The sequence below is a fragment of the Salmo salar genome, chromosome ssa07 (genome assembly GCF_905237065.1).
Source record: "Salmo salar chromosome ssa07, Ssal_v3.1, whole genome shotgun sequence".
NCBI classification, from domain to species: Eukaryota; Metazoa; Chordata; class Actinopteri; order Salmoniformes; family Salmonidae; genus Salmo; species Salmo salar.
The window spans coordinates 3,384,328-3,401,497 of NC_059448.1; the positions used below are offsets into that span (position 1 = coordinate 3,384,328).

At 30.5% G+C, this 17,170-nt stretch overlaps 1 protein-coding gene across 1 annotated transcript in view; it reads left to right on the forward strand.

Annotated features, from left to right (window-relative positions):
• The window catches only part of lratb.1 (lecithin retinol acyltransferase b, tandem duplicate 1), a 74,548-nt gene that overhangs the window by 19,112 nt on the left and 38,266 nt on the right, over nt 1-17,170 (forward strand). The window contains exons 6-8 of the mRNA XM_045721433.1: nt 12,799-12,898; nt 13,085-13,128; nt 14,794-14,871. Of these exons, the coding sequence (XP_045577389.1) occupies nt 12,799-12,898; nt 13,085-13,128; nt 14,794-14,871 (222 nt within the window). The remainder of the gene's footprint in view (nt 1-12,798; nt 12,899-13,084; nt 13,129-14,793; nt 14,872-17,170) is intronic.

The window sequence follows — 17,170 nt, forward strand, 5'->3', positions numbered from 1 at the left end:
ACTGTTAGAACAATACAATACTGAACTATTATATACTGTTAGAACAATACAATACTGAACTATTATATACTGGTAGAACAATACTGAACTATTATATACTGTTAGAACAATACTGAACTATTATATACTGTTAGAACAATACAATACTGAACTATTATATACTGGTAGAACAATACTGTACTATTATATACTGTTAGAACAATACAATACTGAACTATTATATACTGGTAGAACAATACAATACTGAACTATTATATACTGTTAGAACAATACTGAACTATTATATACTGTTAGAACAATACAATACTGAACTATTATATACTGTTAGAACAATACAATACTGAACTATTATATACTGTTAGAACAATACAATACTGAACTATTATATACTGTTAGAACAATACAATACTGTACTATTATATACTGTTAGAACAATACAATACTAATTATATACTGTTAGAACAATACTGAACTATTATATACTGTTAGAACAATACATACTATTATATACTGTTAGAACAATACTGAACTATTATATACTGTTAGAACAATACATACTGAACTATTATATACTGGTAGAACAATACAATACTGAACTATTATATACTGGTAGAACAATACTGAACTATTATATACTGTTAGAACAATACTGAACTATTATATACTGTTAGAACAATAAAATACTGTACTATTATATACTGTTAGAACAATACTGAACTATTATATACTGTTAGAACAATACAATACTGAACTATTATATACTGGTAGAACAATACTGAACTATTATATACTGGTAGAACAATACTGAACTATTATATACTGGTAGAACAATACTGAACTATTATATACTGTTAGAACAATACTGAACTATTATATACTGGTAGAACAATACAATACTGAACTATTATATACTGGTAGAACAATACTGAACTATTATATACTGGTAGAACAATACTGAACTATTATATACTGGTAGAACAATACTGAACTATTATATACTGGTAGAACAATACTGAACTATTATATACTGTTAGAACAATACAATACTGAACTATTATATACTGTTAGAACAATACTGTACTATTATATACTGGTAGAACAATACTGAACTATTATATACTGGTAGAACAATACTGAACTATTATATACTGTTAGAACAATACAATACTGAACTATTATATACTGTTAGAACAATACTGTACTATTATATACTGTTAGAACAATACTGAACTATTATATACTGTTAGAACAATACAATACTGAACTATTATATACTGGTAGAACAATACTGAACTATTATATACTGTTAGAACAATACAATACTGAACTATTATATACTGTTAGAACAATACAATACTGTACTATTATATACTGGTAGAACAATACAATACTGAACTATTATATACTGGTAGAACAATACAATACTGAACTATTATATACTGTTAGAACAATACTGAACTATTATATACTGTTAGAACAATACAATACTGAACTATTATATACTGGTAGAACAATACAATACTGAACTATTATATACTGTTAGAACAATACTGAAATATTATATACTGTTAGAACAATACTGAACTATTATATACTGGTAGAACAATACTGAACTATTATATACTGTTAGAACAATACAATACTGAACTATTATATACTGTTAGAACAATACAATACTGAACTATTATATACTGGTAGAACAATACTGTACTATTATATACTGTTAGAACAATACAATACTGAACTATTATATACTGGTAGAACAATACTGAACTATTATATACTGTTAGAACAATACAATACTGAACTATTATATACTGTTAGAACAATACAATACTGAACTATTATATACTGTTAGAACAATACTGAACTATTATATACTGTTAGAACAATACAATACTATTATATACTGTTAGAACAATACAATACTGAACTATTATATACTGGTAGAACAATACTGTACTATTATATACTGTTAGAACAATACAATACTGAACTATTATATACTGTTAGAACAATACTGAACTATTATATACTGTTAGAACAATACAATACTGAACTACTATATACTGGTAGAACAATACTGTACTATTATATACTGTTAGAACAATACAATACTGAACTATTATATACTGGTAGAACAATACTGTACTATTATATACTGTTAGAACAATACAATACTGAACTATTATATACTGGTAGAACAATACTGAACTATTATATACTGTTAGAACAATACAATACTGAACTATTATATACTGTTAGAACAATACTGTACTATTATATACTGTTAGAACAATACAATACTGAACTATTATATACTGTTAGAACAATACAATACTGAACTATTATATACTGGTAGAACAATACTGAACTATTATATACTGTTAGAACAATACTGAACTATTATATACTGTTAGAACAATACAATACTGAACTATTATATACTGGTAGAACAATACTGTACTATTATATACTGTTAGAACAATACAATACTGAACTATTATATACTGGTAGAACAATACAATACTGAACTATTATATACTGTTAGAACAATACTGAACTATTATATACTGTTAGAACAATACAATACTGAACTATTATATACTGGTAGAACAATACTGAACTATTATATACTGTTAGAACAATACAATACTGAACTATTATATACTGTTAGAACAATACAATACTGAACTATTATATACTGTTAGAACAATACAATACTATTATATACTGTTAGAACAATACAATACTGAACTATTATATACTGTTAGAACAATACAATACTATTATATACTGTTAGAACAATACTGAACTATTATATACTGTTAGAACAATACAATACTATTATATACTGTTAGAACAATACAATACTGAACTATTATATACTGTTAGAACAATACAATACTGAACTATTATATACTGTTAGAACAATACAATACTGAACTATTATATACTGGTAGAACAATACAATACTATTATATACTGTTAGAACAATACAATACTGAACTATTATATACTGTTAGAACAATACAATACTGAACTATTATATACTGTTAGAACAATACTGAACTATTATATACTGTTAGAACAATACTGAACTATTATATACTGTTAGAACAATACAATACTGAACTATTATATACTGTTAGAACAATACAATACTGTACTATTATATACTGTTAGAACAATACTGTACTATTATATACTGTTAGAACAATACTGAACTATTATATACTGTTAGAACAATACAATACTGAACTATTATATACTGGTAGAACAATACTGAACTATTATATACTGTTAGAACAATACTGAACTATTATATACTGTTAGAACAATACTGAACTATTATATACTGTTAGAACAATACTGAACTATTATATACTGGTAGAACAATACAATACTGAACTATTATATACTGGTAGAACAATACTGAACTATTATATACTGTTAGAACAATACTGAACTATTATATACTGTTAGAACAATAAAATACTGTACTATTATATACTGTTAGAACAATACTGAACTATTATATACTGTTAGAACAATACAATACTGAACTATTATATACTGGTAGAACAATACTGAACTATTATATACTGGTAGAACAATACTGAACTATTATATACTGGTAGAACAATACTGAACTATTATATACTGTTAGAACAATACTGAACTATTATATACTGGTAGAACAATACAATACTGAACTATTATATACTGGTAGAACAATACTGAACTATTATATACTGGTAGAACAATACTGAACTATTATATACTGGTAGAACAATACTGAACTATTATATACTGGTAGAACAATACTGAACTATTATATACTGTTAGAACAATACAATACTGAACTATTATATACTGTTAGAACAATACTGTACTATTATATACTGGTAGAACAATACTGAACTATTATATACTGGTAGAACAATACTGAACTATTATATACTGTTAGAACAATACAATACTGAACTATTATATACTGTTAGAACAATACTGTACTATTATATACTGTTAGAACAATACTGAACTATTATATACTGTTAGAACAATACAATACTGAACTATTATATACTGGTAGAACAATACTGAACTATTATATACTGTTAGAACAATACAATACTGAACTATTATATACTGTTAGAACAATACAATACTGTACTATTATATACTGGTAGAACAATACAATACTGAACTATTATATACTGGTAGAACAATACAATACTGAACTATTATATACTGTTAGAACAATACTGAACTATTATATACTGTTAGAACAATACAATACTGAACTATTATATACTGGTAGAACAATACAATACTGAACTATTATATACTGTTAGAACAATACTGAAATATTATATACTGTTAGAACAATACTGAACTATTATATACTGGTAGAACAATACTGAACTATTATATACTGTTAGAACAATACAATACTGAACTATTATATACTGTTAGAACAATACAATACTGAACTATTATGTACTGTTAGAACAATACAATACTGTACTATTATATACTGTTAGAACAATACTGAACTATTATATACTGTTAGAACAATACAATACTATTATATACTGTTAGAACAATACAATACTGAACTATTATATACTGTTAGAACAATACTGAACTATTATATACTGTTAGAACAATACTGAACTATTATATACTGTTAGAACAATACAATACTGAACTATTATATACTGTTAGAACAATACAATACTGAACTATTATATACTGTTAGAACAATACTGAACTATTATATACTGTTAGAACAATACAATACTGAACTATTATATACTGTTAGAACAATACTGTACTATTATATACTGGTAGAACAATACTGTACTATTATATACTGTTAGAACAATACTGAACTATTATATACTGTTAGAACAATACAATACTATTATATACTGTTAGAACAATACAATACTGAACTATTATATACTGTTAGAACAATACTGTACTATTATATACTGTTAGAACAATACTGAACTATTATATACTGTTAGAACAATACAATACTATTATATACTGTTAGAACAATACTGAACTATTATATACTGTTAGAACAATACAATACTATTATGTACTGTTAGAACAATACAATACTGAACTATTATATACTGTTAGAACAATACAATACTGTACTATTATATACTGTTAGAACAATACTGAACTATTATATACTGTTAGAACAATACAATACTGAACTATTATATACTGTTAGAACAATACAATACTGAACTATTATATACTGTTAGAACAATACAATACTGTACTATTATATACTGTTAGAACAATACAATACTGAACTATTATATACTGTTAGAACAATACTGAACTATTATATACTGTTAGAACAATACAATACTATTATATACTGTTAGAACAATACTGAACTATTATATACTGTTAGAACAATACAATACTATTATATACTGTTAGAACAATACAATACTGTACTATTATATACTGTTAGAACAATACTGAACTATTATATACTGTTAGAACAATACAATACTGAACTATTATATACTGTTAGAACAATACTGAACTATTATATACTGGTAGAACAATACAATACTATTATGTACTGTTAGAACAATACTGAACTATTATATACTGGTAGAACAATACAATACTATTATGTACTGTTAGAACAATACTGAACTATTATATACTGGTAGAACAATACAATACTATTATATACTGTTAGAACAATACAATACTGAACTATTATATACTGTTAGAACAATACAATACTGAACTATTATTTACTGTTAGAACAATACAATACTGAACTATTATATACTGTTAGAACAATACAATACTGAACTATTATATACTGTTAGAACAATACTGTACTATTATATACTGTTAGAACAATACAATACTGAACTATTATATACTGGTAGAACAATACTGTACTATTATATACTGTTAGAACAATACAATACTGAACTATTATATACTGGTAGAACAATACTGTACTATTATATACTGTTAGAACAATACAATACTGAACTATTATATACTGTTAGAACAATACAATACTGAACTATTATATACTGTTAGAACAATACAATACTGTACTATTATATACTGGTAGAACAATACAATACTGAACTATGATATACTGTTAGAACAATACAATACTGAACTATTATATACTGTTAGAACAATACAATACTGAACTATTATATACTGGTAGAACAATACTGAACTATTATATACTGTTAGAACATTACTGAACTATTATATACTGTTAGAACAATACTGAACTATTATATACTGTTAGAACATTACTGAACTATTATATACTGTTAGAACAATACAATACTGAACTATTATATACTGGTAGAACAATACAATACTGAACTATTATATACTGGTAGAACAATACTGAACTATTATATACTGTTAGAACAATACAATACTGAACTATTATATACTGGTAGAACAATACTGAACTATTATATACTGTTAGAACAATACTGAACTATTATATACTGTTAGAACAATACAATACTATTATATACTGTTAGAACAATACAATACTGAACTATTATATACTGGTAGAACAATACTGTACTATTATATACTGTTAGAACAATACAATACTGAACTATTATATACTGGTAGAACAATACTGAACTATTATATACTGTTAGAACAATACAATACTGAACTATTATATACTGTTAGAACAATACAATACTGAACTATTATATACTGTTAGAACAATACTGAACTATTATATACTGTTAGAACAATACAATACTATTATATACTGTTAGAACAATACAATACTGAACTATTATATACTGGTAGAACAATACTGTACTATTATATACTGTTAGAACAATACAATACTGAACTATTATATACTGTTAGAACAATACTGAACTATTATATACTGTTAGAACAATACAATACTGAACTATTATATACTGGTAGAACAATACTGTACTATTATATACTGTTAGAACAATACAATACTGAACTATTATATACTGGTAGAACAATACTGTACTATTATATACTGTTAGAACAATACAATACTGAACTATTATATACTGGTAGAACAATACTGAACTATTATATACTGTTAGAACAATACAATACTGAACTATTATATACTGTTAGAACAATACTGTACTATTATATACTGTTAGAACAATACAATACTGAACTATTATATACTGTTAGAACAATACAATACTGAACTATTATATACTGGTAGAACAATACTGAACTATTATATACTGGTAGAACAATTCTGAACTATTATATACTGTTAGAACAATACAATACTGAACTATTATATACTGTTAGAACAATACTGAACTATTATATACTGTTAGAACAATACAATACTATTATATACTGTTAGAACAATACTGAACTATTATATACTGTTAGAACAATACTGAACTATTATATACTGTTAGAACAATACTGAACTATTATATACTGTTAGAACAATACAATACTATTATATACTGTTAGAACAATACTGAACTATTATATACTGGTAGAACAATACAATACTGAACTATTATATACTGTTAGAACAATACAATACTGAACTATTATATACTGGTAGAACAATACTGAACTATTATATACTGTTAGAACAATACAATACTGAACTATTATATACTGGTAGAACAATACAATACTGAACTATTATATACTGTTAGAACAATACAATACTATTATATACTGTTAGAACAATACTGAACTATTATATACTGGTAGAACAATACAATACTGAACTATTATATACTGTTAGAACAATACAATACTGAACTATTATATACTGTTAGAACAATACTGAACTATTATATACTGTTAGAACAATACAATACTATTATATACTGCTAGAACAATACTGAACTATTATATACTGGTAGAACAATACTGAACTATTATATACTGTTAGAACAATACAATACTGTACTATTATATACTGTTAGAACAATACTGTACTATTATATACTGTTAGAACAATACTGAACTATTATATACTGTTAGAACAATACAATACTGAACTATTATATACTGTTAGAACAATACAATACTGAACTATTATATACTGGTAGAACAATACTGAACTATTATATACTGGTAGAACAATACTGAACTATTATATACTGTTAGAACAATACAATACTGAACTATTATATACTGGTAGAACAATACAATACTGAACTATTATATACTGGTAGAACAATACAATACTGAACTATTATATACTGTTAGAACAATACTGAACTATTATATACTGTTAGAACAATACAATACTGTACTATTATATACTGGTAGAACAATACTGAACTATTATATACTGTTAGAACAATACTGAACTATTATATACTGTTAGAACAATACAATACTGAACTATTATATACTGTTAGAACAATACTGTACTATTATATACTGGTAGAACAATACTGAACTATTATATACTGGTAGAACAATACTGAACTATTATATACTGGTAGAACAATACTGAACTATTATATACTGTTAGAACAATACTGAACTATTATATACTGTTAGAACAATACAATACTGAACTATTATATACTGTTAGAACAATACTGTACTATTATATACTGGTAGAACAATACTGAACTATTATATACTGGTAGAACAATACTGAACTATTATAGACTGTTAGAACAATACAATACTGAACTATTATATACTGTTAGAACAATACAATACTGTACTATTATATACTGGTAGAACAATACAATACTGAACTATTATATACTGGTAGAACAATACAATACTGAACTATTATATACTGGTAGAACAATACTGAACTATTATATACTGTTAGAACAATACAATACTGAACTATTATATACTGGTAGAACAATACAATACTGAACTATTATATACTGTTAGAACAATACTGAAATATTATATACTGTTAGAACAATACTGAACTATTATATACTGGTAGAACAATACTGAACTATTATATACTGTTAGAACAATACAATACTGAACTATTATATACTGTTAGAACAATACAATACTGAACTATTATGTACTGTTAGAACAATACAATACTGTACTATTATATACTGTTAGAACAATACTGAACTATTATATACTGTTAGAACAATACAATACTATTATATACTGTTAGAACAATACAATACTGAACTATTATATACTGTTAGAACAATACTGAACTATTATATACTGGTAGAACAATACAATACTGAACTATTATATACTGTTAGAACAATACAATACTGAACTATTATATACTGGTAGAACAATACAATACTGAACTATTATATACTGGTAGAACAATACAATACTGAACTATTATATACTGTTAGAACAATACAATACTATTATATACTGTTAGAACAATACTGAACTATTATATACTGGTAGAACAATACAATACTGAACTATTATATACTGTTAGAACAATACTGAACTATTATATACTGTTAGAACAATACAATACTATTATATACTGTTAGAACAATACTGAACTATTATATACTGGTAGAACAATACTGAACTATTATATACTGTTAGAACAATACAATACTGTACTATTATATACTGTTAGAACAATACTGTACTATTATATACTGTTAGAACAATACTGAACTATTATATACTGTTAGAACAATACAATACTGAACTATTATATACTGTTAGAACAATACAATACTGAACTATTATATACTGGTAGAACAATACTGAACTATTATATACTGGTAGAACAATACTGAACTATTATATACTGGTAGAACAATACAATACTGTACTATTATATAGTGGTAGAACAATACTGAACTATTATATACTGTTAGAACAATACAATACTGAACTATTATATACTGTTAGAACAATACAATACTGAACTATTATATACTGTTAGAACAATACTGAACTATTATATACTGGTAGAACAATACAATACTGAACTATTATATACTGGTAGAACAATACTGAACTATTATATACTGGTAGAACAATACAATACTGAACTATTATATACTGTTAGAACAATACAATACTGAACTATTATATACTGTTAGAACAATACAATACTGAACTATTATATACTGGTAGAACAATACAATACTGAACTATTATATACTGGTAGAACAATACAATACTGAACTATTATATACTGTTAGAACAATACAATACTGAACTATTATATACTGTTAGAACAATACAGTACTGAACTATTATATACTGGTAGAACAATACTGAACTATTATATACTGTTAGAACAATACTGAACTATTATATACTGTTAGAACAATACAATACTGAACTATTATATACTGGTAGAACAATACTGAACTATTATATACTGTTAGAACAATACTGAACTATTATATACTGTTAGAACAATACAATACTGAACTATTATATACTGGTAGAACAATACTGAACTATTATATACTGTTAGAACAATACTGTACTATTATATACTGGTAGAACAATACTGAACTATTATATACTGGTAGAACAATACAATACTGAACTATTATATACTGTTAGAACAATACAATACTATTATATACTGTTAGAACAATACAATACTGAACTATTATATACTGGTAGAACAATACTGAACTATTATATACTGTTAGAACAATACTGAACTATTATATACTGGTAGAACAATACTGTACTATTATATACTGTTAGAACAATACTGAACTATTATATACTGTTAGAACAATACAATACTGAACTATTATATACTGTTAGAACAATACAATACTGAACTATTATATACTGGTAGAACAATACAATACGATTATATACTGGTAGAACAATACTGAACTATTATATACTGTTAGAACAATACTGAACTATTATATACTGTTAGAACAATACTGAACTATTATATACTGGTAGAACAATACTGAACTATTATATACTGTTAGAACAATACAATACTGAACTATTATATACTGTTAGAACAATACAATACTGAACTATTATATACTGTTAGAACAATACAATACTGAACTATTATATACTGTTAGAACAATACAATACTGAACTATTATATACTGTTAGAACAATACAATACTGAACTATTATATACTGTTAGAACAATACAATACTGAACTATTATATACTGGTAGAACAATACTGAACTGTTTTATACTGGTAGAACAATGTAATGTTGTGTTGTTTTCATCATAGAACAAGAGATTGTTGGATTGTTTTTAGCATAAAACACTCCCTTCTGCCCCACTCTCTCTCCCTCCCCCCCTCCCCCTCTCCCTCACTCTCCCTCTATCCCTCCCTCCCCCTCTATCCCTCCCACTGCCCCACTCTCTCTCCCTCCCCCTCTATCCCTCCCACTGCCCCACACTCTCCCTCTATCCCTCCCTCCCCCTCTCCCTCTATCCCTCTCTCTCCCTCCCCCCTCCCCCCTCTCCCTCACTCTCCCTCTATCCCTCCCTCCCCACTATCCCTCTATCCCTCCCTCCCCACTCTCCCTCTATCCCTCCCTCCCCACTCTCCCTCTATCCCTCCCTCCCCCTCTCCCTCCCCCTCCCTCTATCCCTCCCTCTCCCTCTATCTACCCCTCCCTCTACCCCCTCCCTCTATCCCTCCCCCCCTCCCTCTATCCCTCCCTCTACCCCTCCCTCTATCCCTCCCACGCCTCCCTCTATCCCTCCCCCCTCTCCCTCTATCCCCCCTCTCCCTCTATCCCTCTCCCTCTATCCCTCCCCCCTCTCCCTCTATCCCTCTATCCCTCCCCCCTCTCCCTCCCTCTCCCTCTATCCCTCCCTCCCCCCTCTATCCCTCCCTCTCCCCACTTTCCCTCTATCCCTCCCTCCCCCCACTCTCCCTCTATCCCTCCCTCCCTCCCCCCATCTCCCTCCCTCCCCACTCTCCCTCTATCCCTCCCTCCCCCTCTCCCTCTATCCCTCCCCCATTCTCCCTCTATCCCTCCCTCGCCCCACTTCAGCATAGAACAATAAAATGTTGGACAATCAGCTTTTGTACATGGTACGAGATTATTCTCCAGTGCCCTCTCACTTTACAATTCTGAATTGTTCTCACATATCCTCTCTCTCTCTCTCTCTCTCTCTCTCTCTCTCTCTCTCTCTCTCTCTCTCTCTCTCTCAATTAAATGTAATTCAAAGACCTTTATTGGCATGGGAAAGCAACTGAAATGGATAATAAAACAATTAACAGTAAACATTACTCATAAGTTCGAAATGAATAGAGGCGTTTCAAATGTCATATGTCTATATACAGTGTTGTAACGATGTGCAAATAGTTAAAGTACAAAAGGGAAAATAAATAAACATAAATATGGGTTGTATTTACAATGGTGTTTGTTCTTCACTGGTTGACCTTTTCTTGTGGCAACAGGTCACACATCTTGCTGCTGTGATGGCACACTGTGGTATTCCACCAAGTAGATATGGGAGTTTATCAAAATTGGGTTTGTTTTCAAATTCTTTGTGGGTCTGTGTAATCTGAGGGAAATATGTGTCTCTAATATGGTCATACATTTGGCAGGAGGTTAGGAAGTACAGCTCAGTTTCCACCTCATTTTGTGGGCAGTGTTGCACATAGCCTGTCTTCTCTTGAGAGCCAGGTCTGCCTACGGCGACCTTTCTCATTAGCAAGGCTATGCTCACTGAGTCTGTACATAGTCAAAGCTTTCTTTTAATTTAGGGTCAGTCAGGTATTCTGCCACTGTGTACTCACGGTGTACCCCCTCTTCCCCTCTCTCCACAGTGCGGTACCCATCCAGCGGTGTCTAGACCTGGGGGCTGACATTGTAGTGACAGGGAGATGTGTGGACAGTGCTGTCGCCCTAGGACCTCTAATGCACTCTGTAGGTTACTGTGTGTGTGTGTGTGTATGTGTGTGTGTGTGTGTGTCCACATCTGTTCTTGTAACAGTCAAAACACACTCCTCAGACCTTGGGAAAGAGAGAACACTGATTTTAAACATCTTTATTTCTTTATTTTGAGAGTTTTTGCGTGTTGGGATGTGATGGGTTGTAATGTGTTTCTGACAGTTTGGGTGGAAGCAAAACAACTATGACCTGTTGGCAGCTGGGAGGTAAACACAAACACTTTGATATTTTGTTTGTTTCCTTGCATGAGCACAGTGAAGGTTACTATGAGGCATGAGCACAGTGAAGGTTACTATGAGGCATGAGCACAGTGAAGGTTACTATGAGGCATGAGCACAGGGAAGGTTACTATGAGGCATGAGAAGAATGAAGGTTACTATAAGGCATGAGCACAGTGAAGATTACTATAAGGCATGAGCACAGTGAAGGTTACTATGAGGCATGAGCACAGTGAAGATTACAATGAGGCATGAGCACAGGGAAGGTTACTATAAGGCATGAGCACAGTGAAAGTTACTATGAGGCATGAGCACAGTGAAAGTTACTATGAGGCATGAGCACAGTGAAGGTTACTATGAGGCATGAGAAGAATGAAGGTTACTATAAGGCATGAGCACAGTGAAGGTTACTATGAGGCATGAGCACAGTGAAGGTTACTATGAGGCATGAGCACAGTGAAGGTTACTATGAGGCATGAGCACAGTGAAGGTTACTATGAGGCATGAGCACAGTGAAAGTTACTATGAGGCATGAGCACAGTGAAGGTTACTATGAGGCATGAGCACAGTGAAGGTTACTATGAGGCATGAGAAGAATGAAGGTTACTATAAGGCATGAGCACAGTGAAGGTTACTATGAGGCATGAGCACAGTGAAGGTTACTATGAGGCATGAGCACAGTGAAGGTTACTATGAGGCATGAGCACAGGGAAGGTTACTATGAGGCATGAGCACAGGGAAGGTTACTATGAGGCATGAGCACAGTGAAGGTTACTATAAGGCATGAGCACAGTGAAAGTTACTATGAGGCATGAGCACAGTGAAGGTTACTATAAAGCATGAGCACAGTGAATGTTACTATGAGGCATGAGCACAGTGAAGGTTACTATGAGGCATGAGCACAGTGAAGGTTACTATGAGGCATGGGCACAGTGAAGGTTACTATAAGGCATGAGCACAGTGAAGGTTACTATAAGGCATGAGCACAGTGAAAATTACTATAAGGCATGAGCACAGTGAAGCTTACTATGAGGCATGAGCACAGGGAAGGTTACTATGAGGCATGAGCACAGGGAAGGTTACTATGAGGCATGAGCACAGTGAAGGTTACTATGAGGCATGAGCACAGTGAAGGTTACTATAAGGCATGAGCACAGTGAAAGTTACTATGAGGCATGAGCACAGTGAAGGTTACTATAAGGCATGAGTACAGTGAATGTTACTATGAGGCATGAGCACAGTGAAGGTTACTATAAGGCATGAGCACAGTGAAAGTTACTATGAGGCATGAGCACAGTGAAGGTTACTATAAGGCATGAGCACAGTGAAGGTTACTATGAGGCATGAGAAGAGTGAAGGTTACTATGAGGCATGAGCACAGTGAAGGTTACTATAAGGCATGAGCACAGTGAAGGTTACTATAAGGCATGAGCACAGTGAAGGTTACTATGAGGCATGAGCACAGTGAAGGTTACTATGAGGCATGAGCACAGGGAAGGTTACTATGAGGCATGAGCACAGTGAAGGTTACTATGAGGCATGAGCACAGGGAAGGTTACTATGAGGCATGAGCACAGTGAAGGTTACTGTGAGGATAAGCCATTCCAGAAAACAGTAGTTTAAATGATCTGTAAACCTTTCTTCCTCTCTCAGTCTTGCAGGCCATCTCATAGAGTGTGGTGCCCAGGCAACAGGTGGCATATTCACAGACTGGCACACAGTACCCGACTGGTGAGACAGTTATACAGTTATGTCCCATTTCCTGTCCCAATGCTAGCTCAATCTACTATCTCTTATGAGAGAACAATATTATACACTAATGTCTTATCTTTCTTATCTCTTACCGTTGAATATTACACTGTTACTACCAATACTACTACTATTACCAATACTACTGCTACCAATACTACTATTACTACTATTACCAATACTACTACCAATACTACTACTATTACCAATACTACTGCTACCAATACTACTATTACTACTGTTATTACCAATACTACTGTTATTACCAATACTACTATTATTACCAATACTACTACTGCTACCAATACTACTACTGCTACCAATTCTACTACTGCTACCAATACTACTACTATTACCAATACTACTGCTACCAATACTACTATTACTACTACAACCAATACTACTATTACCAATACTACTACTGCTACTAATACTACTACGGCTACCAATACTACTAGTACCAATAATACTACAAATACTACTTCTACTACCAATACTACTACTACTACTACTACTATTACTACTGCTACCAATACTACTATTACTACTACTGCTACCAATACTGCTATTACTACTACTACCAATACTACTACTACTATTACTATTACTACTATTACTATTACTACTATTACTATTACTACTACTATTACTACTACTACTACTACTATTACTACTACTACTACTACTATTACTACTACTACTATTACTGTCACTACTGCTACCTCCAATACTACTACTACTACCACTAGTACTATTACCAATACGACTACTACTACTATTACCAATACTACTACTACTACCAATACTACTATTACCTCTACTATTACTACTACTACCAATACTACTATTACTACTACTACCAATACTACTATTACTACTACAACCAATACTACTATTACCAATACTGCTACTAATACTACTACTGCTACCAATACTACTACTACCAATAATACTACAAATACTACTACTACCAATACTACTACTACTGCTACCAATACTGCTATTACTACTACTACCAATACTACTATTACTACTACCACTACTACTATTACTATACTACTGCTGCCAATACTACTATTACTACTACTACCAATACTACTACTACTGCTACCAATACTGCTATTACTACTGCTACCAATACTGCTATTACTACTACTACCAATACTACTACCACTACTACTATTACTACTACTACTACTACTATTACTACTACTACTACTACTATTACTACTACTACTATTACTACTACTACTATTACTACTACTACTACCAATACTACTACTACTACTATTACTATCACTACTGCTAGCTCCAATACTACTGCTATTACTACTACTACCAATACTACTATTACTACTACCACTACTACTATTACTATACTACTGCTGCCAATACTACTATTACTACTACTACCAATACTACTACTACTGCTACCAATACTGCTATTACTACTACTACCAATACTACTACCACTACTACTACTATTACTACTACTACTACTATTACTACTACTACTATTACTACTACTACTACTACTACTACTACTACCAATACTACTACTACTACTATTACTATCACTACTGCTACCTCCAATACTACTATTACTACTACTACTACTACCAATACTATTACCAATACTACTACCAATACTACTATTACCTCTACTATTACTACTACTACTACCAACACTACTATTACTACTACTACTACTACTACTACTAGTATTACCAATAATACCACCGATAATACTACCAATACTACTACTGCTACCAATACTAATATTACTACTACTATTACCAATACTACTACTATTACCAATACTACTGCTACCAATACTACTATTACTACTACAACCAATACTGCTACTATTACCAATACTACTACTATTACCAATATTACTGCTACCAATATTACTACTATTACCAATATTACTACTATTACCAATATTACTACTATTACTACTATTACCAATACTACTACTACTTACTACGATTACCAATACTACTACTATTACTACGATTACCAATGCTACTACTATTACTACTATTACCAATACTACTACTATTACTACTATTACCAATACTACTACTATTACTACTATTACCAATACTACTACTATTACTACTATTACCAATACTACTACTACTACTACTACTACTACCACCAATACTACTACTACTACTACTACTACTACCAATACTTCTATTACTACTACTATTACCGGTTCTACTATTACTAATACTACTATTACCAATACTACTACTACTATTACTACTACTTC